General features: G+C 33.0%; 4 protein-coding genes across 14 annotated transcripts; all 4 read left to right on the top strand.

Annotated features, from left to right (window-relative positions):
* Positions 1 to 13,035, top strand: LOC145324977 (uncharacterized). Its single transcript, XM_080167751.1, has 7 exons — positions 1 to 138; positions 950 to 1,043; positions 8,082 to 8,157; positions 9,043 to 9,282; positions 9,878 to 9,979; positions 11,089 to 11,872; positions 12,496 to 13,035. Exons 1-7 carry the CDS (start codon positions 83 to 85, stop codon positions 12,722 to 12,724), a joined length of 1,581 nt encoding a protein of 526 aa, XP_080023877.1. The 5' UTR covers positions 1 to 82; the 3' UTR covers positions 12,725 to 13,035.
* Positions 1,128 to 3,354, top strand: LOC145325025 (uncharacterized). Of its 2 annotated transcripts, XM_080167827.1 has the most exons (3): positions 1,128 to 1,459; positions 1,863 to 2,498; positions 2,677 to 3,354. In XM_080167827.1, exons 2-3 carry the CDS (start codon positions 1,919 to 1,921, stop codon positions 2,682 to 2,684), a joined length of 588 nt encoding a protein of 195 aa, XP_080023953.1. In that variant the 5' UTR covers positions 1,128 to 1,459; positions 1,863 to 1,918; the 3' UTR covers positions 2,685 to 3,354. The 2 variants fall into 2 exon arrangements, with proteins under 2 accessions (XP_080023953.1, XP_080023944.1); XM_080167818.1 differs by having other exon boundaries at positions 1,128 to 2,498.
* On the top strand, positions 3,218 to 7,469 carry LOC145324954 (uncharacterized). Of its 4 annotated transcripts, XR_013881364.1 has the most exons (5): positions 3,218 to 3,958; positions 4,345 to 4,433; positions 5,202 to 5,253; positions 5,412 to 5,534; positions 5,716 to 5,835. XR_013881364.1 is itself a non-coding variant. In XM_080167742.1 (3 exons), exons 1-3 carry the CDS (start codon positions 3,218 to 3,220, stop codon positions 5,239 to 5,241), a joined length of 870 nt encoding a protein of 289 aa, XP_080023868.1. In that variant the 3' UTR covers positions 5,242 to 5,366. The 4 variants fall into 4 exon arrangements, 3 of the variants coding, with proteins under 3 accessions (XP_080023868.1, XP_080023848.1, XP_080023856.1); XM_080167742.1 differs by lacking the exons at positions 5,412 to 5,534; positions 5,716 to 5,835 and having other exon boundaries at positions 5,202 to 5,366; XM_080167722.1 differs by having other exon boundaries at positions 3,218 to 4,433; positions 5,202 to 7,469.
* On the top strand, positions 13,006 to 26,612 carry LOC145324985 (uncharacterized). 7 transcript variants are annotated; one of them, XM_080167778.1, is made up of 12 exons: positions 13,006 to 13,208; positions 13,580 to 13,634; positions 14,492 to 14,644; positions 14,905 to 14,984; positions 15,586 to 15,712; positions 16,038 to 16,094; positions 17,026 to 17,226; positions 21,420 to 21,495; positions 22,014 to 22,574; positions 22,769 to 22,949; positions 24,454 to 24,489; positions 26,229 to 26,612. In XM_080167778.1, exons 1-9 carry the CDS (start codon positions 13,035 to 13,037, stop codon positions 22,150 to 22,152), a joined length of 1,062 nt encoding a protein of 353 aa, XP_080023904.1. In that variant the 5' UTR covers positions 13,006 to 13,034; the 3' UTR covers positions 22,153 to 22,574; positions 22,769 to 22,949; positions 24,454 to 24,489; positions 26,229 to 26,612. The 7 variants fall into 7 exon arrangements, with proteins under 7 accessions (XP_080023904.1, XP_080023912.1, XP_080023917.1 ...); XM_080167786.1 differs by lacking the exons at positions 22,769 to 22,949; positions 24,454 to 24,489 and having other exon boundaries at positions 22,014 to 22,514; positions 25,954 to 26,284; positions 26,434 to 26,612; XM_080167791.1 differs by lacking the exons at positions 22,769 to 22,949; positions 24,454 to 24,489 and having other exon boundaries at positions 22,014 to 22,514; positions 25,954 to 26,284; positions 26,480 to 26,612.
* The last annotated feature ends 998 nt before the right edge of the window (positions 26,613 to 27,610 follow it).

The raw sequence follows: 27,610 nt of genomic DNA on the forward strand, positions 1-27,610 counted from the left end.
ATAAAACAAATCACCCCCACTGTATTAAGAGAACTTGCGCTGTTTTAAAGTTTTTTGGTTTTTAGAAAAAAAATAAACTAAAATGCCAAAAAGAAAGGAAACTGGAGAAGAAACAAATAAATCTGCTCAATCTAAAAAGTAAGTTAAAACTTAATCTTAAAAATACTCACTTGTGTTCATGAATAAAGTATACTCAACAAGTGAAATAAAGGGGGGGGCGAAAGTGACACTTTTTGAAACCAAAACTAAAAGTCAAAGGAACTCAACTAAAAAAAGAGTTACAGGTCTGACATTTTGCATGGCAGTTGCTTTATAGGGGTACAATATGGAACTGAAAAGGCAAAAAAAAATTCGGCGGGAAACGGCGGTTTTCGGCGGTTGCGCCGCCGTTTCTTCACAGTTCCATATTTTACCCCTATAAAGCAACTGCCATGCAAAATCTCAGACCTGTAACTCTTTTTTTAGTTGAGTTCCTTTGTTGACTTTTAGTTTTGGTTTCAAAAAGTGTCACTTTCGCCCCCCCCCCCTCTTAAGTAGGTAGGTAATATTTTGGGGGCACATAAAAAAAGTTGTCTTTACTAAGTGGTGTTGCTCCCCAAAATCACGATAAAATATGCTGTAATTACCAAATATTTTTTTGAATTATTACAGTTGTTGTTTGCTGCTGACAGTTCGTTTTTTCACTAAATCATGGGCATACTATTATCATCATTAAAATGATATTAATTTATTTTCAACCCCTGTTATTTGGAGATATAAGCTACCACACTCTATATAAAAATTATTAAGAGAATAAAAATAACTGGTAAAGTCACGGACGTTATAACGTTAAATATGGAAAGGTTGTTTTAATGTTTTAATTTTAATGTTGTCACTGTTTACTTCATATGTATCATTTAACCAAAATAATTCAATAAGAGGTAATTTAGAGTTTGTATTTATGTTTTAGGATACCAAAATCCGCAATCGCAGCGCTGAGATTCAAACATGGGATTATCTATGTTGACAATTCTTCAGAGAATATCGATTATGACAAAGTGAAGGTAGAGTTTAAAGTGAGAAGAAATGTTTAAGGTTACCTACAATTTTAATCCTAATACAAGGGTGACAATAGAACACACCATATTTTTTTGCAATTGGTATGATACATGCCAGCGCACACATGGTTTAATGTGTTTTTATCTTTTTAGACTGATGACAAATCTCAAGTTGAAGAGAAGCTACAAATTTTATCATTTCATATTATGCCTATGCCTAAAGTTATAAATAGTCAACAGCAGCTAAAAAGTCATGTCTCTTTCCAGACTGTAAAATGGTCCGGGCTTAGTGCCTCTTAGTTATCACCTGGTTTCACAGTTATCCTGAAAAGTAGGCGGGCCAGGCTGACCGCCAAGCCTGGCGACGAGCCCGCCTAAAACCCGTGGAGGCTGGACACAGACAACATCTCTACCCAGACCAGGTGAGAGCTAATCTTATTTCCGTGGTGACAGCTCTTTCCTACACCCTTTCCAAGATGACTGCTAAAGTACCCTACCCCCGTCAGTTAACAAGCAATGAAACTTTGGACACTTTAACCCACTGGAAAAGTCATGTTCGAAATTACTTTAGAAGAGATGACAACATGAAAGTTTTTTTTGCAAGAGCGGCAAAATGGGACTGTTCAAAAAATAATTATGGATTTCAAGGGGAGGATGCAGCTGATAAAGCTGATAGTCTTGAAAGTCTTTTAGACACTATAGCTGGTTTTATGCCAGGTCCTTATCTTACGGCCCAAATAACGAAACACACCAAGGGTATTGAGGATGTTTTCAAATTAATCTGGAAGCATTATGATGTTGATCCTACACCTTCTACTTTTTTAGATTTTGATTCACTTAGCTTAGATAAAGAAGAGCGCTACATAGATTTGTTCTACCGGATGCTGTACCATACTGAACAACATTTGGTTACTGCTGGAACTGAAGTTGAAGGTGAAAAAGTTAATACTACAGAGCAGGTGACACATTCTCATAAAAACTTAGTGGCCCTTAACTGGCTTCAAAAAATCAACCCCAATTTAGTTGGCATTGTAAGGCTGGAGAAATCTAAAGATTTAAAAAATGGTCAACAGCTACATTCCCTTGTCCATGATATATCTAAAAACATTGATGATTGGCTCGTGAGACATGGAAAAACTAAGGATGGTGATAATGTAGTCAGAAATGTCAGATGGGATTCATCCCAAAGAGGCACTAGCCGCGGCCGTGGCTCGTTTAGAGGCAGATTCAGAGGATCTTACAATAGTAGACCTGGGTCAAATATGTTCTGTCCTGGGTGTAATTATTTGTCCAAAGAATTACATTTAAATGTCGATTTTGCTCACTTCCCTGCCCAGTGTCCAAGAAAAAGATCGGTCCTTAGGTTGTTAAAATTGGAAGAAGCCAACCTGGATGGAGAGGATAATCTGGACCAACCTGTGGAACCAGAACAGGACGATGATCAGGACACTTCTCCAGAAGGTAAAGATCTTTTTTCACAAAATGTTAATGCAAATGTAAGAAAAATATGGAAAGCTAAATCTCCTGAATTAGATGCATTTATTTTTGACACTAAAGTGAAAGCAATTATCGATGAAGGCAGCGAAATTTCAGCAATTAGTTCAGAATTACAATCAAAATTAAAATTACCTTTGTCTAGAACAGTAGAGTTGGCCAGGACAGCAGATCTGCAAAATTTAACAACAAGGGGAGAGACATCAGATGCCATTCAACTTAAGGTTCCTACTCTTCAAGGATTTACTCTATGGAGCCTCGGACAATGTCTAGTAATTGATAATTTAGGGTGTGATGTTTTAGTTGGTGAGCCTGCCAAAGTATTTAATAATATATGTACTAACCCCTCCCTCAAACAAGCAACATGTATTGATCAAAACAAAAATGTCAAAGTTGTTCCTTATTCAAAAAATGAATGCAATGTTTTCAAAGTTAATATTGAAAAAAAATCAACTGTTTACCCCAATGAAGTTTTCCATCTTGATGTACCTGAGCAATTTAAAAATTGTAAAGAACTTGTTGTTGAATCAGTTGAAAAATCAATCTGTCCCGAACCAACAATTGTAAATGTAAAAAATGGCAAAGTTATTCTGAAAAACAATTGTAATTATGCAGTTTCTGTCGATGCCGAAAATCCTCTGTATTTTACAAGTCTCAAAAAGATTTATGATATAAATAGTTCAAGTATGAAACAATTTGAAGCACCATGTTTTCCTGGCAATAATAATTCATTTGATTTAAATCAGGTTAAGCTTGACCCTGATAATATTTTATCTGATGATTGGAAAAACATTTTTATCGATATTTTATCAAATTTTACAGACATTTTGACAGATAAACCAGGAAGATACAATGGCTATTATGGACAGGTGCCCTGCTCCCTCACCATAACAGGTATGTTACCACCTTCTGTAAAGCCACGTCTACCAAACTACCCTGATGAAAAACTAAAAATTATGGCTAATTTAATGGACAAAATGGAGAAATGGGGAGTATTGGTCAAACCTGAAACTATTGGTGTTATTCCTACTCATGTACATCCGTGTATTTTAGTCCCTAAAGAAAATGGTTCTTTTAGACTAGTAACTGATTTTAGAAGTATTCAGTCAAATATTTTACAAATACCCACAATTATGCCTACAGTGGCAGATGCTATGAAAGACCTTGCCTTGTCAAATTTTCACATTGAACTTGATTTTAGTAATTATTACTGGCAGAATGCGATACCAAGAGAGGATAGTGAGAAGCTTGCAGTTGTACATCCTTATGGCGGCCTCCGTGTTTACACGGTTCTACCGCAAGGCCTGAGGAATAGTGCAGAATGGGGCAGTGAAATTTTAGCCAGAATTTACGGAGATTTGGTAAAAAATAAAATCTGTACCAGGATAGCAGATCAATTATATGTTTTAGGAGACACTCTGACGGAGGTAACTGAAAATTTTAAGGAGGTCTTAAAAAGAGCACAGCTAGCAGGTTTAACATTTAAACCAGAGAAAATTGTTATTTGTCCAAAGTCTACAGTTATTTTGGGTTGGAAGAAAATAAATCATGAATGGTTTCCCACAAATCATGTTTTATCCCCCCTTGCTCAAGCAGAACCCCCCTCAACAATAAAAAAATTGCGGGGATGGATTGGTGCCTATAGGCAAATAGCAAAAACAATCCCAAACCATTCAAGTGCCATACAAGTTTTTGAAAAAATGACTGGTGGTAAAAATTCGTGGGATAGGATAAATTGGTCCCCAGAACTTTTAGTTCAATTTGACAAAGCAAAAGATTCTGTAAAAACCGCTAAACCTATTTCTTTTCCTAGGCCATCAGATTCCCTACAAATCTATTCAGACTGGTCACAGGATGCAGATGCTGTTGGTGGTCGCCTTCTTATCATCAGAAAAGAAAAAGGTGAGCAAGTTACTTTGAATGGGGGCGAATTTTCATGCAGGCTTAAAGGGGCACAATCAAAATGGACTCCATGTGAGAAAGAATGTTTGGCCATTAAATTGTTAGTACAACATTTTCAACCCTTTATCCGTGAAAATAATAATATTACCACAATTTTCACGGACAACATAGTCACAGTACATGCATGGGCTGCCATCCAAAATGGTAAAATTTCGACGTCATCAAGGGTTGCCTCATTTGTCTCTACATTGTGTGAAAATAAGGTAAATATTGTTCACATTCCTGGAAACCAAACAATTTTAGCGGATTACAATTCTCGCCACCCTTCTATGTGTAATGAAACAAAATGTCAAATATGTAATTTCATAAATCAAGAAATAGATGATCATGATGTAATTATCAGAAATGTAACACAATTAGAATCCGCCCCCTTAGCTCAAAGAAAAGCATGGCTTGATTTGCAAAAAAAAGATCCCACCCATGTTTCTTTATTCAAACTTATTCAAAATGGACAGGCCCCTGAAAAAAAATCTGGCAACAAATCGGTTAAATTATTACATAATTTATACAAAAGAGGTGTTTTAAATATTGCTAAAGATGGATTGATTCAAGTAAAACACCCGGATCTCGTTCATAACATTGAATATAATGCAATTTCTGTACCAGAAACCTATATCTCCCCTTTGGTTCAATCTTTACATATGAAACTCAATCATCCCTCTGCTTATCAATTGAACAAAATTATGTCTAGACAATATTATTGTTCAGGTTTGGCAACTGTGATTCAGCAAATATCAACATCTTGTAATACATGCATCAGGTTAAAAACATTGCCGAAAGAAATTCGTAATCACGCAACCTCTCCATCGGAAACTTTTGGTAAACATTTTTCCGCGGATGTCTTGATAGAAAAAGGACAGAAGATTTTGCTTTGTAGAGAAAAGTTGTCACAATACACCTTAACTAAGATTATTTTAGATGAAACTGCTGACACATTAGAAACGGCGCTGGTATCTCTGATTGCTGATTTGGTGCCGGAGGATGGAACAATTGTCCAGGTAGATGCTGCGACCGGATTTCAAGCTTTAGAAAATGGAAAAGGTAAATTTCTTTCCAAATTCAAAATTGAGTTAGATATTGGCCGGGTAACTAACAAACAAAAAAATCCAATTGCTGAAAATGCAATCAAAGAATTTCGCAAAGAATGGTTAAGATTAAAGCCAAATGGGGATTCTCTTACGGAAATTGATTTAGTAACAATCACATCTATAATTAATAATAGAATTAGGTCCAGTGGCTTAGCTCCCAAAGAAATTATGCTGAAACGTTCAAAACTTAATCATGAGTCAATTACTGTTAATGATAGCTCTGAAAGTCAAATGCAATTTGAAAGGAGAAAAAAGCATAATGATTATACAAAGTTGAAAGATTCGTTAACTTTAAACAAGCCTGCTACACCGGAGGTCAAAGTTGGGGATCTTGTCTACATAAAAAAAGATTTGTCAAAATCGAGAGGAAGGGAGGAATACATAGTTACAAAAATCTTTGTCAAAAATGATGAAATATTTCTGCTAATCAGAAAAACTGAAAAGCAATTCAGAAACAAAGATTATCTTGTCAAATTATCAGAAATCATTTTAGCCCCTTCTGTAAATATCAAAGAAAGTGATAATTGTAGTGAAAATGAAGAAGAAAGTTTTCAAGGTTTCCAGGAAAATATTACTTTAAATGCCAGAAACAAGTTACAAGAAATAACAAATAACATCAAAGATTCTTTGCCAACAGAAAAAGCTAGAGGTAGGCCTCGTATTTCTTATCCAGATTATATTAATCAACTTTCACAAGATGTCGTTGTTGATGAAGAGGATGAACAACTTTGTGGTTTTGATCATGAAGAAGTTACTGAAAGCAAACAAAGGAGAGAAAAACTTCAAACTATAATTCATGAAATGGAGGATTATTTGTCCTCTGATGATGATAGTGATGACTTCCAGGGCTTTACACAAACAGATTTAAGTGCTGCTAAGAATAAACTTACAAACCTAAAAAAAAGTATAAAAAAAGAATCAAACTTAAGATCTGTTAAAAACAAAACAAAGATTTCTGTTGAAAAATATCCGTGGAACCAAGAAGAATGGAGACAAATATTGGAAGAGGAAGATGAATTTGATGTTGACATAAAATTAGAAATATCAGATTTGTCGACAAATTTGTTAAAACAGCTGCCAAACTATGATGCAATGAATCTATCAATAGATGATTATTTCAAAGAAAATGCGGATTCCCTCACATTTGATGATACAGAATTTTTGTCGTTCAATGAAACAGGTGCTATATCAAAAACAACATTCAGAAGCAAGTCAGAAACAGATCCAAACCTGTTAGAAAAAATTCCTGTTGTTGAAGAAAGTGATTCTGACATAGAATTCAATGAAAACCTGGAACAAACAATGATCACTTCATCCCCAATAAAATGGAGTCCACAAAAAATAAAATGTGACAAAGTTCAAAATCTTGATAAAGTTTTAGAAAATTTAAATAAAAATAGTCCAGCACTACAGAAACCAGAGGAGGGCAGAGTTTATGATATGGATGAGATATTAAGTGATATTGAAAATCATTGTGAAATACGTGTTTCTTCACGCAGGACCAGGAGACATGACTATAAACAGGCAAATTCTAAAGGCTTTAGTTTTATGTGAAAAAAAGGACAGAGGAGAAAGGAGAAACCACGCACACATGGTTTAATGTGTTTTTATCTTTTTAGACTGATGACAAATCTCAAGTTGAAGAGAAGCTACAAATTTTATCATTTCATATTATGCCTATGCCTAAAGTTATAAATAGTCAACAGCAGCTAAAAAGTCATGTCTCTTTCCAGACTGTAAAATGGTCCGGGCTTAGTGCCTCTTAGTTATCACCTGGTTTCACAGTTATCCTGAAAAGTAGGCGGGCCAGGCTGACCGCCAAGCCTGGCGACGAGCCCGCCTAAAACCCGTGGAGGCTGGACACAGACAACATCTCTACCCAGACCAGGTGAGAGCTAATCTTATTTCCGCAGAAAAGATTTACTAAGAAAGCTAAAGGGTGTGCCAAAAATGCCGACATTTTAAAAATTCAAATTGCGCGGCTTGTGTTAATAGTAGAAAAATATTATGCATACCTACCGATAGAACCGCTATGAACTCTAATTTTTGGAAATAGAAAAAACAATTCTTTTGCTAGGTACTTATAGTTAAAGAGCTATGGGGTAAAATATTCCATCTGACTTAAAACTTTACCTACTTGCGAGTAAATCATTAAATATTAGATTAAAGGGTGTGAATGAAGAGATGCGTACATTTTTAAAATTAAAGTTGTGGGCTTGCGTTAATAGTAGAAAATTTTTATTCTTACCGTTAGAATCGCCGTATGCTTCAGTTTTTGGAAATATAAGAACAGTTCCTGTGCAACAAATAATTTAGGAGCTAAGTGGTACATTAGGGATACAATGTCCCAACTGACTTAAAACTTTTTGAACCTTTCTTACATTTTTTAACGAAGCTTCCAAACTTCAAATAGCACTAAAAAGCACTTATATTTCGCAAAAACCCTTTATGTTCTTAAACTTAGATTTGCCAACAAAATTGATTAAAATGTATTGTATAGGATGAAGTCGATGTTTTAAAGCTTATAAATAAATATGGTGAAAAAGTTGCCAAGCTTGTAATATACAAAATTCCTGAGGGAAGATCATTTTTATTACTATTTCTATTAGGGCTGGCAATCTGAATCCGCAATGTGCCTAAATTTTAAATCCATTTTGGACACAGATTCGGAATTGGCAATCCGCAATTGAAATTGCGGTTTTGGATTGTGAATTATTATGACTTTTGTAGCACATAAAAAAATTTTCATTTAAAATATGACAGAAAAAAAACAAAAAATATATTTGTGAGAGCTTTTCTTTTTTACCCCACTCTTGTCAATAAGAAGGGTTACTTGCTTAGTAGGGGTGTATTATATTCTGAAGTAGCATGGGTTACCCTGCTAAAGCGAGGGTGGGGGAGGAATAAAATTCACAGGAGGTGGGAAAAATAGAAGAAGTAAACAGTCCTGAAAACATTTTTTCCGTATTTTTACCCTGACTTAAAGGGAAAAAGTAAAAAAAACATGTGAAAGGGTGATAAAAGTATTGAAAATATTTTTTCCATTTCTACTCCCTTTTTGAAAGGGGGGGGGGGGGGGTAAAATGTGGTGACTCGTGCCACGACATACCTGCAATTTTATTTTGGATGCTACTCCCTTAGTTTTAGAGATAATTGGGTAAAATCTTTTGGGCTGGGTCACTAATTACCCGCCGTTTTTTTTTAAAGATACCAAAACTTAATTAGTGACCCAGCCCAAAAGTTTTTACCCAATTATCTCTAAAACTAAGGGAGTAGCATCAAAAATAAAATTGCTGGTATGTCGTGGCACGAGTCACCACATTTTACCCCCCCCCCCCCACCCTTTAAAAAGAAAAGCTTACAAATGTCTTCTAGTTATTATGTTTGTATTTCTGTTTTTACATTAAAGTTTTCACTTTGTTCTAGTAATATGAAGTAATATAAAAATGATCGTTCATTCAAGAATGGAAATTTGACAGCTAAGTTACCAAATCTGACAGATTTGACTATCAGTCTACATAATTGTGTTCCAATCACGTGGTTGCCAATTCTTCTAGCACAATGCCAGTCAAGCCTGGAGTCATTGTCACTGACATTGGTAGATTTGGATTGTCTCCAGTCTGCTGGTGCCATCAAGTTTCCGTCACTGAAGTCTTTGTGTCTAATGAGATGTATTGGGGCTATGGATGTTATTTTGTCAGGTAGTTCTATATGTGTTTCTAAGTATAAGGCTCTTCTTTCTTCGTTGCCTGGCTCTCATTAGCTCCTTGTAATAAAAGTGTTGTTTTATAGGTATCATAGGATTTAAGACAATGTATTTTAAAGGGAGGGGGGGGGGGGGGGTGTTCAATGCAACCATCCCATAATCAATGCGCAAATGGCCCTTAGAATCCGAATTTTGTTATGAAACTTGGCATGACAAATCCTTGTTAGGTCTTTTTCCCCAAAATTGAACAAAAAGTTGGAAAAATAAAATAAAGGCTATCGGACGTTAAGCTATTTTTGTCTATTTTCAGAGCACTACTGGTTCTGGCAAGTAGCCGCTGGTACTAGATATCTAAAAAATGGTTTGCCCTAAAAATAGCCAAAAAAAGGCTAAGCAGCTGAGTCATTAGCCGTTACTTTTCTAACTGTTTGTTCCATTTTGGTAAAATACACCTACCAAGGATTATTCACTGTAGATTAAAATCATTTGAAAAAAAGTCAGATTGAAGCGTCTTGTAAAAACCAATTCAGATTTGATACCTAAGTGTTTATCAAATTAGTGAGAAAAATATCCATTGCTTGGCTTTTTAGGATGTGGAAGTAATCTAAAGTCATTGGAGATAAGACATAATCAAAATCAGAGCATAGGAAATAATTATGGCCATCTTAAAAAAGATTGTTGTTTAATGAAAGGTAAATACAGTGTGTTTTTTTTATGAGAACTTTTTTGAAAGCAATTTTACCCCACTTATAGTTATCAGAATTTAATGATTAATGGCTTATTTTCTTTGTTTTTTATAACCATTTATAGAACACCAAAAAAATATTTCAGTTTTTATCAAAAAAGTACAGTAAAATCAAAAATTCAAAACCCAGGTGTCAACATCTAAAAATGGTTTTAGCGCATTTTTCTCAAGCTCAAATCTTCTAATCTTTGCAAGAATGACTGCAAAACGCTTCAAAGTTAAGATACAGAGCTAAAAATTAAAACAGATACTTTTGGGGACATGTACTAGAACATATCAAAGTTTGAATTCCATATCTCAACCAGGGAGGGAGAACTGGCCCCGTAAAGTGGACTACTGAAAATCCAATTTTTTTCTTGCAAAGGTTATAAGATTTGAGCTTAAGAAAAATGCGCTAAAACCTTTTTTAGATGTTGACACCTAAGTTTTGAATTTTTAATTTTACTGTACTTTTTTAATAAAAACTGAAATATTTTTTTGATGTTCTATAAATGGTTATAAAAAACGAAGAAAATAAGACATTTATCATTAAATTCTGATAACTATAAGTGGGGAAAATTGCCCTCAAAAAAGTTCTCATAAAAAAAAACACACTGTAAAATAGTTTGTTATTTACATCATAACAATGGCTTTAAGTGCTGTTACCTCCCGCCCCCCACCCTCCATAAAAAAACCTTTTGGGAAATAGAGGGGGTAGGGGTAAACAAAAACTTGCTGCATTGAGTACAAGACATTTCACTGGGTACCGAGTTAAACCGTTTCACTGAATCCATTATTACCCAAACTATACTAATCCTTCATCTAAAAATATTGTTGTTTTCCACGAAATAAAAGATTCTCAATTTTATTTTTGGTGGTTTAGACATAAAATATGAATGGTGTTACCCAATGTTCATATATTCGGTAAATGTCTTAAGATTCAAAACTGATTTTGTTTTCCCTACTTGAAACCTTATTTAATACCTACAATGTTTTAAACGTTCTGAAATTAAAATAGTGTTTCACTCTGGCGAAATACTGAAATTTTCTAGCACTAATGAAAATATTTTAATTAAGGGATTGACAGTAAAACACTAACTGGAGTTAAGCTGTCACAACTGTGCTTGTATGATTGTTGGGATGCAAGAGCTGTAGCTGCAATTCTTGACAGTTCAGCCCAAACTCTACAACAGCTGATTCTGCATAACGTGTATCTGAACAAAGTTAAAAAACTTGACACCATGCCTATGGTTAAATCGGCTGTCTTTAGCCTTTGTCAGTTTGATTGGGATTACTATTATCCTGAAATAAACTTCAGGGATTGGAGTAGCCTAGAAAATCTTGAAATCAAGTACACAACAAACCATACTATCAATGGAGATATTCTTCCTAAGTTAAAGTCTCTCAAGATTGAATATGTTGGACCACTTCATGAGATACAGTATGATAACTATATGCAAAGCCATAAGCGCTATGAAAATGATGATGAAGAAGAATTAAGACTCGAAGGTTACATGAGTAATTTAGACGAGTTTCTTAATGTTTGCCCTGTGTTAGAATCCCTTACTCTGAAGGGCCTTGGTAAACCTAATTATGCATGTCAGTATGATGACCCTTGGGTGAAGCCTCATAATTGGGATAATGAAATTGAATTTAATTTTAAGACATTAAATCTTAAAAGCCTAATCATAGAATCATGCACATTAAATACACAGCCCTGGGGATTACTGACTGGGCTGTTGCATGCTTCATCAAAGACACTTGAAACACTGAGTTTAGTTGAGTTTGACATCGCTTCTTGTGCCAATAGTTTTTTAAAACTCAAGTTTGAAAAGCTAAAGAAAATGACAGTCTCACTCAGGTAAATTAAGAATTACAAAATTGAAAGGGGAAAGTAATATAAATAGCAGTTCGCATGTAATAGACCAAAACTACAAACTCTAACTAAAGAAGACTATGATCTAATGAGTAAGTAATCCAAGCTCATCTGAATAAAAGTCAAGTTTTTTGACCGACGCACAAAAAATTAATATTTATTTGTAACTGCATTAAACAGTGTATGTAATTAATATTTTTCTTATGCCTTTCATAGCATTCTTTATATTAATCCGTGATTTTACACATAGAAAGCAACATAACATCTAAAACTAATTTGACCAACTTTTGCCAATCTCTTTTAAAATTAAACCTTGTAAATTCTATTTTAATAATTTTGACATCATCCTCGACAATTCTTGATAGTCTTGCATATTTTAAACGAGCAAGGGCCATGTGTTAGCTGAGATGAAAAAAAAATCTCTAGCTTTTCTGTCATGATTAGTTAGTAGTAAAGATCACTCCCCTAGTCCCCACCCCTCCCAAAAAAAACTACTACAAACACAAAACTTTAAGTTTATGTCCGTTTTATCAGGTTTGTAATTTATTGTAAATCTGTTTCATGAAACTAATCTTGATTTTTTTATTTAAATGTTTCTTAAAATTTAGGTATCATCAACCAAGAATTAGATCTAAAAGATTATCCGTTAACAGAGGATTGATTTATCTGTTGAGAGCAAGCGGAGATGTACTTCAGGAACTGGAGATAGGTGCACTGTACGATGTTCATGACCTCCTACCCAACACATTTCCCAATGTCAAGATAAAGCTGACAGACGAGCCGGCCTTCAGCAAGTCTGAACTTGAAATTATCCACTGTGTATTTGGCCAAAAATAAGTTTAGACGCTATTTGATTATGAACCTTATTAAAAATGCCTTTTGATAGGTATATGATTTTTGTTAAAGTATCTAAAATATTTCATTATTTCATAAAATTATGTCGCTGAAATCTAGTTTTAAATACTTAAAACAGTAGGTAGTTATTGCCAGTTTAACTTCTAAAATACCATTTTTTAGCATTGTTAATGGTTTCAGGTTTTGTTGATTTTTTATATAAAATTGCGTCTTATAATAAAAATTAATAGTTTAAAGCAACACGCTATGATTTTTTTATGTTTAAGTCAGTTTTTTTTGTTTCTTTCAGAAAATGGATTTAGGTGAGTTATCAGTTGATTTTAATCAAAATAACGTTAAATTAACATCTGTTCTTGATAAAAATGATTGCCGTACGGACGTGAAGGATCAACAGAAAGCGTCAATTATTAAGAAGCCACGCTTGGATATATCAAATTGTAGTGAAGATTCGATTGAGATTAAAAAGGTAAGCAGTTTTAATTTTACTCTTAACAATAGTTTGTATGTTTGTCCGTCTGTATGACGGTTAATAAATCTAAAAATATGTGTAATTATGAATTAACAAGCAACCATATCGAAAATTGTCATAATTAGGGAATTGATTCTTACTAAAATTTACTGTAGCAAAAGAAGTTGCGGATAGCTCTTATCGTTATTTTAGGGCGTGTTAGAATTGTCCTATCTATTTTTAACTTGGCATGATTCAACTCTATTATCTTTACCATAACAATACGTATGGCCATTTAAATTTTTTTCTAAGTTTTCAAAACATTGTTTTCTTGATGTAGTTGTCTTATGACCATTATTTAGTGCTAAGTTTTTTTTGTCTATTTTTAGGATTATGAGAAGCTGATATTACCAACTGGGAGGCGTCCATTTAAAAGAGTTAAAGGTAATGTCTACCTAAGTTTATAAAAACAAATTTAGAAACTATCTATTAAAACAAAAATACAATTTATGTTTATTTGATATCAGAATAGCATGTGATAACGTTTTGGGTCCTACTTTTTCATATCTATTATAAACCGATTAATGTCCACTGGATTAGAACCGGTTTTCAGCCACACTGAAATATCATCGCATTACAGACACTTTTCAAAGTACAATACTGGTTTTAATATAATAAATTTTCACTTGAATATCCACGGAAAGCTGTCTATACTACGATAATACGATGCTAATACGACCGTTTTTACCGAATTGTCTTAAACACATCTTGATGAATCCAAACTATATGAGAGTATTACTGCAGCAATGAGGTATACCTGGAAACCGTATAATCTCTAAGAAGATTACCAGAATTTCTGTACCTACGTATATTTAAAAAAATGGATCTTTGCCTTTAAAAAACATATATCCAATCTTATTGGCGTATTCCTGTAATGATAAGGTATAATCTGATCTGACATCCCTAGAAACGTTACTGGAAATGCCCTTACATGTTTTTGAAAATGTTTATTTTTAAAACTATAAACTCATTACCTATGAAGTAAATGTCTTATTAACTTAATCTTTTAAATGGCAATTCCTTAGGTGATTTAATAATGTTAAGTGCGTAGAATCTCCAAAACTTCTCAAAATCGAAGTTTGTCCATATTTAAAAAATTAATTTTAGATTTTTAAATATTCGTCTATTTCTTTAATATTACGATAGAAATCTCTATAATAGTATAATAGTTATTGTTCGTTTGTCCGACCGTTCGATTAGTTAAGATTGGCTTTTAATGATATGGTCATTCTTTTATTTAGGTCTTGACTACGGATTGGACGACAGTTTTGTAGAATGTTCTCTGGATGAGAATATCCTGGACATATCAGATGACGAGAAGCTTGATACTAAACTTCACAGATATGAAAACTACGTGAATGATTCCTTTGTATGTGATAATGGTTATCTTTCAGGTAAAGTAGAATAAGTGGACGAGGGGAGGGGGAATTTAATACCATATTTTTCTTTATTTCGCACGATAAAACAATAAAACTCTTTTTAACATTCATTCAACCGGGGCGTATATTCTACACAAGATTCATTTTTCCCCTGCAGTAAAATATTATACACGAATTTACGTTATCACAGCCTTCTTTTATCTTTTTAACTTTTGGACAATGGAAATGCCCTAATTATAAAGCAGTTACGTAATTAATGGTCCATGTTTGTCCAGAGAACGAGATACAGACAACCCCTGAGTCAGATTGGAAGAAGAAACGAAGCCTTTTGGTCAAGTCAAAAAATCTTTCAGAGGTTTGTCATATTTTTAGTAGCGTAGCTATTTTTTTAAAAAAAACTTACGTCGAGTTGTACTGTTTAATAAACTAGTAACTTTGCGCATTTTTTTGTTCATTGGTTTAAAAACTTTGGGTACTTTTACTCGATTTTGGTTAGTTTGTTCATTAAGTTGAGTATCTTAACGTTTAAAACATCGTTTTAAATTTTCAGAAGGGGTAATTTTGTTTATTATTATTTTTGGGAATGTACATCAATTTGTCGCAAATTGTCTGATTACTTATGATCACTGAGTAATGATATATAACCTGTTGTTCAAAATAGATTCTAAGCAATATATAAAATACGATCGATCTTAACATATCTAGAATATTTTTTTGTTTCACTACTCGTTCTCATCGATACTGTAGTCCTTGTTCATTGAAAAGCATAAATAATATAGTAACAGGGGGGGGGGGCTCCCACTGAAGCTGAATGAATTGGGGAAGTGACTTTTTACCAACACCTGAAGTGCTCCTAAAGGCGTAGCCAATAGTGTATTCTAAACTAATAAAGTTAAGATATTTAAAAGTTGATTAAGACTTCTATACCTAATTTAAAATCGTTCCAAAATATTTAGAAGAAACGCTGGAAAGTGAGGGTAAACCTGTTATCCGGACCAGAGATTACAACCCCGGGCAAGGGGAGAAAGAAACCTCTGAACAAGTGGACTGCCATCGTATTTGAAGAGAACCCCATCCCAACAGGTTGGAATATTTGCCATTTCAATTTTAAGGGTGGGTGATCAAGCCACTGCTTCCTACTCATTTCTGACAGAGTAAAACACTAGAGGGAGAAAGGGTTTAATAACTGTATGTCATTGTCCCTATTCCAAAGACCTTTTGCCGACTCTCAATAGGGTCTTTCAAAATTAACCAATAGTGTCATGAATATTAACATAGCCAAGTAGCAGAAACAATTTGCTAGCAGAAGAAAAAGGTCGTTGGAAAAGGGAGGGAGGTAGTTATCCGTATATACAGCTATACTATAGATGTTTTAATACTGTTTTTCTGACAATAGTTTTTTAATAAGGATTCTCCACTCAACTGTCCATTGAGCAAGCTAAACTTGAACTACCTCAAGAACAAGGTAACCTAATTTTCAGTATGGTTCCGAATACGATTCATATCCGCTGAATTAGAACCGTTTCTTAAAGTATGTACCTACAGTATCGTATTATATCCAGTTTTCTACTAATATAAAAACTGGTTTTAATCTTATAATTGTACATTTTTATATCCGCGGAAAGCTGTTAATAAATAACTATTCCAAATTCGAATCCGTTTGATATCCGCCGAATTAGAACCGGTTCTGATCCATACTAAAAACATGTTTCGTATTGCTTTAGGGAAGATTTTCATCTGATCCCTGGTTTGTTTTCCCGGGCCGTCGGCTTTCAATAACCTGCGGAAAATTGTTTGATACAACGCAATAAGTAACTATTTCATTGTGGCTCCAAATACGATTCCGTTCCACTGAAACAAAACCGAAAAGGGAGGGTACAAAGGACTGCAAATTACACTGGTTGGTACCAAAAGTTTTATAACCACATTGTCCTATTTGTTGTCTCAAAAACTTTAATTACCAAAGTTTGAAAACAATACCTAAGTGTCCAAACTTTACAACTAATTATTTTAATTTACAAAAGGAGTACCTACATAGTTCTATAAAAATTTTGGATCAATTGCAGTTCACGGTAAAATATTCCTGGTAACGAATATTTCCAAAAATCTATGAATTTCAAAGGCTGCTAGCTGCCTAACGGCTGAACGTACAGATCATGCCCGCACACTGTTTTAAGCGGCATAAGAAGGCCTACAAATAATCTGGAATAGCCATCAACCAACAATTATCTCGCAGTGCAGAGAAATGTGCGAAAAAGACCTATTTTACGCGTTTTTTCTTCAGTGAAGCTTTCCCAGTGCATCATTGGATATTGGCTATTCCAGATTATTTGGGGGGCCTTTTTATGCCGCTTAAAATGGTGTGCGGGTATGATATATAAATATTTTAAATTAAGGTTTATTAAACCTTCACCTTGAGGAGGAAGATTACCAGGATGCTCTTGACATTGTAAACAAAGCTATGGATACACGTGACGTCACTGACACTACTGCAGAGATTGTTCCAAAGATTGAAATCCCGGACGTTGATGTTGAAGATGACTCTTGTGGCCACAACAATCATGAAATTATTCATGATTTATCCGAAGTACCAAAAGGTAAACAAAAGAGGTAGTTGCAAGAAATGCATTTAAGCTTGAATTTAGTGAAATGCATATTTATTCCTCCTGAATGGTTTAAACTACATTTATATGACATAAATTTGAGAGAATTTAAATTTTTTATCATGTAGATTAAGAAAAATACCAAGACGTGAAAATCGCATTCTTTTGATATATGCAATATATATATAACTGGCTTATTTACACAAAAACAGCATGACGACTATTTAAGTGATATCCAATTTTTTGTTATTTATTGTGATACAAAATTATCTATGTTGATTGTACACTTGTAAATTATGCTTGAAATCAGTTTTCTGAAATCCACTTCATGTAAATATCCATTTTTCTACATGATAAACTTGCTTACCAAAATCTAATGTTGAGAAAATGACAATTCATATGGTTACTGATATTATGCGACCATTCCCCCAAACACATTTTATTCCAATTTAGAAATAGTGAAGGGGGGGTAGTGAGGTTCATTTTATGCTTGTAGGGATATTGCCTTATATGCATTTAATTTGAAATCAATTCTAAATAAATAAAATTAGGCGAGTGCACAGGATTTTGCCATTGATTTTATTGGACTTGATGACACTCCTTTCACCGCACACCACACTTTTCCTCAACAGTTTAGCGGATTTAAAACCAACACGCAACAAGCGGTCAATGGATCCTATAAATAGACATATTTGCTGAATCAAAACTGGTTTTACCTAAATTGTATCTGTTCCTTCTTCAGGATTATAGAATTTCAAAGATTTTAACCAAAAATGTGCGATGATTTGACTTTAAAATAGCATTTAATCTTAATGTTCATTAAGGCGGGTTGATTTTTAACTTTTTTGGAATTTCACATTTTTTCACATTGGCAAGGGTTACTGGGCCAATATAAAACCCTATGAAATTTGAAAGAGGTTTTTTAATCCAAATACAACGGGCGCGCGGGGGTTATAAAATGTGCCTGCCCCCTTATAAAACCAAAAATTGAAATTCCTTCAAACACAGGCATGTTGCATATCAAAATGACCGCATTGAAATGCTGATTACAGATCTGAAAACCGTTTTGAAAAATATTGATTCAGTCTGAAATGATTTTCAAATAACCTACCAAAATGAACAATTTTGACTAAATCAGCCTTTTTAGGTACTTAATGAGCTCTTATTCGAACAAGGAGCAATATTTTTCAAAACGGTTTTCAGATTCATAATCAGCATTTCAATGCGGTCATTTTGATATACAACATGCCTGTGTTTGAAGGAATTTCAATTTTTGGTTTTATAAGGGGGTGGGCACTTTTTATACCCCCCGCGCGCCCGTTGTTTTTGAATTAAAAAAACCTGTTTCAAGTTTCACAGGGTTTTATATAGGCCCAGTAACCCTTGCCAATGTGAGAAAATGTGAAATTCCAAAAAAGTTGGAAATCAACCCGCCTTAATGTTCATGGCTTAGTAATATAAGTTTGTCATATTTGTTGAGATTTTAAAACAATATTTCTATAGACAATTCAACACTGCATATTTAGGATTTATAACAATGGTTATTTTATGCATTATGAGTGATATAAAAAGTCATATCAAAAATAATTTTTATATATTAATTCTAATTGTTTAGATACTTTGCCGTTTATTACACAAAAGTAAATATTTTTGTTCTAAACCATTTTGAATTTTATATGGATAAAATAATTGATATAATGAACAAGGATGACAACATCCATAAAAGCGAAGCAATGAAACGGTAGGACAAACGGATATAAACACTTGTATAGTGTCAGAACTCAATAATCAGAATATAAAAGTACAAGAGTCGAAGCAAAATTGTAAGTAAATTTGTTAAAAAAAAACTGCTTGATACAGGATAATGTTTATGGACATACTTACATTTTTAGGACTTGATTATAGAGTTGCATCGCTTATAATATTGTACTTTGTTGTCCCAGGAATCTATATACCAAAAATCAGATCAAACGGAGAATTTGATCACATAAAAATTTGTTGTTAAAAAAGTTGTTAAGTTATCAACATGTTTTAAATGAACGTACGGACATTCTGGTAATGATTTAAGTTGCTACGCTTTATAATCGTACCAAACTATTACAGGAATGACCATGCAAAGTTTGTAATCGATAGGCACAATCGCTATTTTTTATATTGAGCTAGTATATCTTAATTAAACACCAAATTATTGTCTTGTGTATTTAAGATTATTTAGCAATTGAAAAAAATTATTATTTAATTTTGTATCTTATTTAAGACATTGCAAAACCTTTTTCAAAATGTGATCATAATCTAAATAGGTCAAAGATTTTGGTCCTTGTTGATCTATAATTATATTTTTTTTAAACAAGACTCTTTCAAGATAAAGAATAAAGGATAGAAGCATATACATACAACAAGTATCTTTAATAATGCAGGATTTTACGTTAACAAACTAATAAAGGTTAGTCATTAGGTTAGATTAGAAAACCTTTACATCTCATTTCGGCTGCTTGATTTTAATTTCTTTTATTTTTCTATATTTATTGTTCGTCTGTCTGTCCATTAAGGATAGATCTTATCGTTAATTTAGGCATTTTATAATTGTCCTATTTTTTTATACTTGGCATGGTTGGTTATTTCTGTAGTAGTAGTAAGGTACGATTTAGAAAGCATAGCAATTCTACAATCGTTGTCTATTTACAAAAAGTTGATTTGAAACATTTTTTATATTCCTACTACAAAAAGGTAGAATGTTATAAACAAAGCATATCAAAAATGTAGGAATGTCCGTAAACAGTATCCTATATTTTGCAACAAATTTACTTTTATTTTTTTAGACTTATACATATACATATATGTATATTTGCTTTTTCAGTTATGACACTCTACAATTGTTAATGTTTTTTTTGTCCTACCCTTTCATAGATTCACTTTTATGGAAATTTTCATCCTTGTTATTTAATGTATAATCAACTATTAAGTTTTAACTAATTTGACTAGGTATACTTATTAATAACAGTCCTTTGATATAATCAATTAAAGGCCTAATGTCTTCAACAATCTATTGTTTATGTGGTTGATAACTTAATACTATCGTGACTTTTTTACATACAAAATTCGAGTGTCAATGCTAATGGTTTCTATGTAAACAAGGATGACAACATCTATAAAAGCGAAGCTATGAAACCGTAGGATAAACTGACATTATCATTGTGCAGTTTAAGAAGTGAATAATCAGAATATAAAGTTATAAAAGTCGGAACAAATGTGTAAGTAAATTTGTTTAATTGTTTGTAATTAAAAAAAACTGTTTAAATACAGGATAATGTTAAAGGACATAATTACATTTTAGGACTTGATTATAAAGATGCTTTGCTTTAAACATTGAACTTTGTTGTCCTAGGAATCAGTATTCCAAAAATCATATCAATTAGATAATTTTTACACATAAAAATTTGTTGTTAAAAAAAGTTAAAATCAACATATTAAAAATGGGCGTATGGACATTCTGGTAATGATTATAGAATTGATACGCTTTCTAAACCGTATCTATTTAGTACAGGAATAACCTTGCAAAGTTTGAAATCGATAGGAAAATTCAAACATGTCCAAGTTAATGAAAAAGGTAATTGTTCCACCTAAAAAGCTAACTGTTACTGACGGACGGACAGACTAACCGACCCCAATTGTAGAAAAGCTTCAATTTAAAAAAAAGTATATGTTGTAAATCAATTGTGCCAGTATTTTTAGTTAAATGATATGTTTATTTTTTATTACTGTTTTTACTTTCTAAGTTTAAAATTTCAAGGTAATTTGAAGAAAAACAAGCATTAATTAAGGTCAGAAGTTACCCCCGTCGACAATTTTATAAGTTATAATTAATCTACAAAAAAGGTTTTTAAAACAACTACTACTTTCATGTGTTAAGGGTATTATACAGCATATATATTTTACATCAAAGGCCATTTTAAAGTCAAATCATCACACAATTTTTGTTAAAATCTTTGAAATTCTATAATCGCGAAGAAGGAACAGATACAATTTAGGTAAAACCAGTTTTGATTCAGCAAATGTGTCTATTTATAGGATCCATTGGCCGCTTGTTGCGTGTCGGTTTTAAATCCGCTAAACTGTTGAGGAAAAGCGTGACACCTCTTTTGTTATGTGTGATTAATATAAACTTAAGCAACTTTTCTTATGTTTAGATTCAACTGGCGAATGCTTCATCAAATACAAAATTAAGTATCTAGTGAAGGAACAAGTTAAACATTTAATGGAAGGGTGAGTAAAGATTTATTTGCAAGCGTATTTTCTCTAGCTTTTTATTCCGTCGATTCATTATACTAAGCTTATAGTTTTAAGAATTTTTTTTGTTTGTATAGTCTAGTTAATCTAGATATTATAAGAATAAACATTCGTAATTCTTCTGCAATTTTGGTCACTCTTGGGTTTGGAATTATTATATGTTCTTTGATTAAGTGTCAAGAATATCGCATTTTTTCACCATAAAATCCTAATACTACAATATATTATTTATACTACCTAAATGGTTATTTAGAAAATAACTTTTTTGAAACTGCAGCATTATTTATAACGCGCCTGCTTGCTGTCCGTTAGGTGTTGGGTTCAAGCCGTAATTAAACCGCCTCATACTTAATGGTACATGCTGCTGTTATGTTACTGCGCATGAGACTAAATTAGAGCTGGGTGAATGGTTTGGCCCGTAAACAGGCCCAGTTACGAATTTCAGACAAAGGTCGTGCAATCAACTAGGTAAATAACTTTTATTTATTTTTTAGGGAGAGCACAGATGATATGAAGTCACCTGAAATATTGTATCAATCAGTTCTACTTGTTCAACCAGATTTACCAAATCTTCCCCAGCCTCTGGTATGGAAATACATCAACAAATATTACTTCAAATATAAAACAAAATAATATATCTAATGAAATCATTTTATATCTTATACTACAATATCTATCTATCTATTTATTTATGTAAAGATACAAAACGATATTCAAAATTAATCAGAGTTGTGATATTATATCTTGTGATTTGACTCGAGAGAAACAAAGTTTTGACGAATACGTTCAATTTATCAGTGATCAATATGATCCCTAATTCTTTTCATTTTTGACTATACTTCATTTTTTTACAATTACACCTCAAAATTTAAAAAGTTTATAGTTAAATCCTTTCATTTATTATTTAAATAAAAATTTAGAATGTAATTTGCCCTGTATAAACTGTGTATTTGTATGAAAGATGCAATTTGCTTTTCCAAAATTTCAGTCATAAAGTAATTGGTTTAAAATATTTTTTGCAGCATACCTGAGGTAGATTCTTTAAAAAAATTAGGGTCACTTAGTGAGGCAAAGATATATTTTTTGTGAAAAATCCTTCAAAATCCCATACAAAATCTACAAAAAAAAAATCATAATAGGGTTATTAACATAAGATTTTGTTCAATTTTTGTAGATTTTTATGTGATTTTGGAGGATTTTTTATAAAAACATTTTTGCCTCACTAAGTGACCCTAATTTTTTTTTAAAGAATCCACCTGATCTATTTGTTATTCATGTCGATTGTAAAGATTGTAAAAATCTCAAAATTTATCGGTTTATCGTCATTTTATTATTTATAGAAACTATTGACTATTAAAATAATACATTAAACATTGTTTTTGACATAAAAGAATTTTATTGGGTGCTTTCCAACATATTACCCGGCCCTAGTGAGCACTTATAACCCCCGCCCAGGGGCGTCCAAGCTTTTTTTTTTGGGGGGGGTAAAAAATTTTAGGGGGGGGGTAATTCGTGTTTGGGGGGGGTAAAATGGCGCGCGAAGCTCGCCGAAATTTTTTTTTACCCCCCCCAAAATTTTTACCCCGGGGGTAAAATTTGATTGGGGGGGGTAATTACCCCCCCTAAAGTCTGTTGGGGGGGGGGGGTAAATACTCCCCCCAAATCTGTTGGGAGGGGGTAATTACCCCCCCCAAACTAATTTACCCCGGGGGTAAAATTTTTGGGGGGGGGTAATTTAATTATGTAAAAAAAGCACCTACCTAATCTATTAAGTTAATAAGTACTATCTTATAACATAAAGTAGTAAGTAAGGTTTATTTGACTGTAGCTTCAGATTTCATTACTTTTAATACTGAGTTCTCCTTTTTAGGAAAGCTTCACATAGATCCCATGATGGTTCCACACTATTATAGGTCAATCCTTTGAGTGGTTTTAGGCTATTTTTCTCCTCCCTTTTTACCCTTTAGAAAACACGAGTTCTTAGATGCTAAGGGCGCCACTACTATTCAAATATATAGTAGTATCTCATTCTTTAGAACATAAAAAAACAATAATTAACTCACTAACCAATGAACCAATATGATTTTACTTTAAAGTGAAGCGTCTTATAGGTCCTGGTAAGTTTTATAACTAGTTTTGAGACACCCTGACATCCTCCCAAAAGAAATCGCCTATAGAAATTCTTTTTCATTATTTAATGAAATATTTAATTTAGTTAGGCATCTATTTTATGGAATCTTCAGTGCTTTACAATTACATCATAGATCCCCGGGATGGTTTTATCCCTTATAAAGGCCCAAGCAAATAAAACATGATCAAACTATTAAATTTTTTGTTATCATGGTTAAGAACTGTTTTAACTGGTTGGACAGTAAATTTTTTTTTTTAAGAACATTCAATTTGGGGGGGGGTAGATACCCCCCCCAAAAATTTTTTTTAAAGAACATTTATTTTGGGGGGGGGTAATTACCCCCCCAGAAATGGTTTGGGGGGGGTAAATACCCCCCCCAAAATCGTTGGGGGTGCCGTAGGCACCCCCAAGATAGGGGTAATTTTTTTTGGGGGGGGGTATTGTTCACAAAATTTTGGGGGTGCCAAATGGCCCATTACCCCCCCCCTTGGACGCCTATGCCCCCGCCCCTGTCATATTTATCCAGATAATATTGAGTACGGGTTAGCTTAACACCTCAGGTTTATAAAACCCCGCATTTATTGAGTATAGGAAAAAAATAACGACCCCCTCCCCCTGTTTATTATTATAAAGAGACCAGTAGGTTGCAGGTAAAATCCGTAAAGGTGTGAGTTTTAAGGCTTAAAAACAGTAGTAGAACGATAATATTCACTAAATATGTATATTCCTTATTGAAAAGAACTTTAAACTTCACAAATTGGTGAGTGGGGTTGTCAGTGCTCAACCGGCACTTTGTGTGAAAGTATATGAATTTAAAGCTTTCTATGATAGCCTGATAGGTATTTCTAAATGTCTTGATCACAGTATAATATGTGAAATAATCTCATTTCCCATTTGTGACATAATATACCTAACATTTATTCCTGGGTAATTCTGTAAGGTGGACACATGAATACAAAACCTATAACTTTATTCCTGGGTAATTGTGTAAGGTGGACACATGAATGCAAAACCTATAACTTTATCCCTGGATAATTGTGTAAGGTGGACACATGAATGCAAAACCTATAACTTTATCCCTGGATAATTGTGTAAGGTGGACACATGAATGCAAAACCTATAACTTTATCCCTGGATAATTGTGTAAGGTGGACACATGAATACAAAACCAATAACTTTATTCCTGGGTAATTGTGTAAGGTGGACACATGAATGCAAAACCTATAACTTTATCTCTGGATAATTGTGTAAGGTGGACACATGAATGCAAAACCTATAACTTTATCTCTGGATAATTGTGTAAGGTGGACACATGAATGCAAAACCTATAACTTTATCCCTGGATAATTGTGTAAGGTGGACACATGAATGCAAAACCTATAACTTTATCCCTGGATAATTGTGTAAGGTGGACACATGAATGCAAAACCTATAACTTTATCCCTGGATAATTGTGTAAGGTGGACATATGAATACAAAACCTATAACTTTATTCCTGGGTAATTGTGTAAGGTGGACACATGAATGCAAAACCTATAACTTTATCCCTGGATAATTGTGTAAGGTGGACACATGAATGCAAAACCTATAACTTTATCCCTGGATAATTGTGTAAGGTGGACATATGAATACAAAACCTATAACTTTATTCCTGGGTAATTGTGTAAGGTGGACACATGAATGCTAAACCTATAACTTTATTTCTGGGTATTTTAATTGTGTAAAGTGGACACATGAATGCAAAACCTGGAAATATTATACTTATCATTTATTCCTGGGTAATTGTGTAAGGTGGACACATGAATGCAAAACCTGGAAATATTATACTTATCATTTATTCCTGGGTAATTGTGTAAGGTGGACACATGAATGCAAAACCTGGAAATATTATACTTATCATTTATTCCTGGGTAATTGTGTAAGGTGGACACATGAATGCAAAACCTGGAAATATTATACTTATCATTTATTCCTGGGTAATTGTGTAAGGTGGACACATGAATGCAAAACCTGGAAATATTATACTTATCATTTATTCCTGGGTAATTGTGTAAGGTGGACACATGAATGCAAAACCTGGAAATATTATACTTATCATTTATTCCTGGGTAATTGTGTAAGGTGGACACATGAATGCAAAACCTGGAAATATTATACTTATCATTTATTCCTGGGTAATTGTATTGTGTAAGGTGGACACATGAATGCAAAACCTGGAAATATTATACTTATCATTTATTCCTGGGTAATTGTGTAAGGTGGACACATGAATGCAAAACCTGGAAATGCATTCCTTATCAAAGGATTTATTTGATTCTGACAAAAGTTTAAACATTTGACAATATCTTCTTCATTCCTCCTCTGGACAAACAATTTTATATACATTATTTGTGAATTGTTTACTTTTTTATATTCATTTTTTTTGTAGAGCAGCTTTTATATATTTGTCTTTAAATGAATGAAATATTTTAATAAAGATTCTATGCAGTCTATAGTCGTAGTGTACGTAATAGGCCTCTCAAAATTCATTGTCACTTAATGAATATATTTCCTTATGTATTAATGTTTTACCTATTAGTTAACTGTTGTACTAAAAAATGTTGATGTACTGATTTACAAAATTGTACTGGCATTGTACAGTGACATCGCCTCTTAAGGGGCATTTCTTCGCATTTTTGCAGTAGCCTTTGATAGGTTAGGTAAATAAATCAATTGATCCGGTAGGGTTAGATACCCCCGCAGGGGCTGGAAATAACTGAAATTACGATGAAACGCCCCTTTAGAGACAATGTAACGAAACCGACAATACCCAATTGTACTTGTTCCTAGATATTTCCATTAAAATTAATCTGTGATATTATGAATTCTATAATTGATATTTACTTGATCCTGCATATAATCCATTGCTATTTATATTTGAACCTTTTTGACCTTTATTTGTAAAAATTTATGTAATTTCAGACTAATAATGGAGAGAGAGTAGAGGTTTGTTCAAGTATAATGAATTCGGTCATTATTGTACAAACAAACTTCCGAAGAAAGAGAATGGAATTGCGAATTTTATATGCCATTAACTTTTTAAACCTTTAAGATAGATACAAAATATTAGGTTAAATAGCAGCTAAAGCTAAATTAGATAGGCTTGAAATGTTGAATATTGACCTAAGGCTTTGAATCATTTGACGCGAAGGGTTCTAAGGTATTTTAGTCGAAACTCGTTACAATTTTCAAAAGCTGAAAATCTTCAAACTATTCTTTTTATTAGCGAAGCTACTCTTTAATTTGAAATTGAGCATAATTATGTATTAAACATCCATAGCGATCAGACTGCTTTTAAGCAGCTTTTTAGCCGCTTTTACTTTTTACAACTGATTTTTCTTGGCTCCTACAAAAAATACACGGCAGATACTTCTTGCCAATATTCCCTTTATTATCCATGTCTATATGTTAGTCTGACTGCTTTAAGGAGCTGTCTAGCAGCTGTTTAACTGCTTTTTTTCATTTCAAAGACAAACCTTTTTTATGGTTTCTTGATTTTAAGTTTTTACATATTCTTTCTTATCATTGTTATGATCCCAGATAATCCGCTCTACAACTCACTATGTCTGTTTTTTATTTCATAATAAATGTTGTGTTTCGCTACTTATGGATGTTTGGCTTCCTTGTTAAAATTCATAATCAGTTTCCATTATGCTGTTATTTAAAGTAAGGGCTATAATAAAGACGACTTATATAACTAACCTTTTTCTGAATCACTTGAGAAAGCTCTAGAACAATTTTAAGTTCAATCCCTATTTACAAATATTTTATTCGTTTTGTCAACTGGTTATCATTTTACTTTGAATATTGTTTTATCGAAATAGTTTTGGTACTAAACAAACAATAACATATCATTGGGCTGCATTTTTGATTATATACCTATATATAAAAATTATGTAAAATATTTCATTGCTTAAATTT

The sequence above is a fragment of the Acartia tonsa genome, chromosome 1, assembly GCF_053477335.1.
Source record: "Acartia tonsa isolate MP-2025a chromosome 1, ASM5347733v1, whole genome shotgun sequence".
Taxonomy (NCBI): domain Eukaryota; kingdom Metazoa; phylum Arthropoda; class Copepoda; order Calanoida; family Acartiidae; genus Acartia; species Acartia tonsa.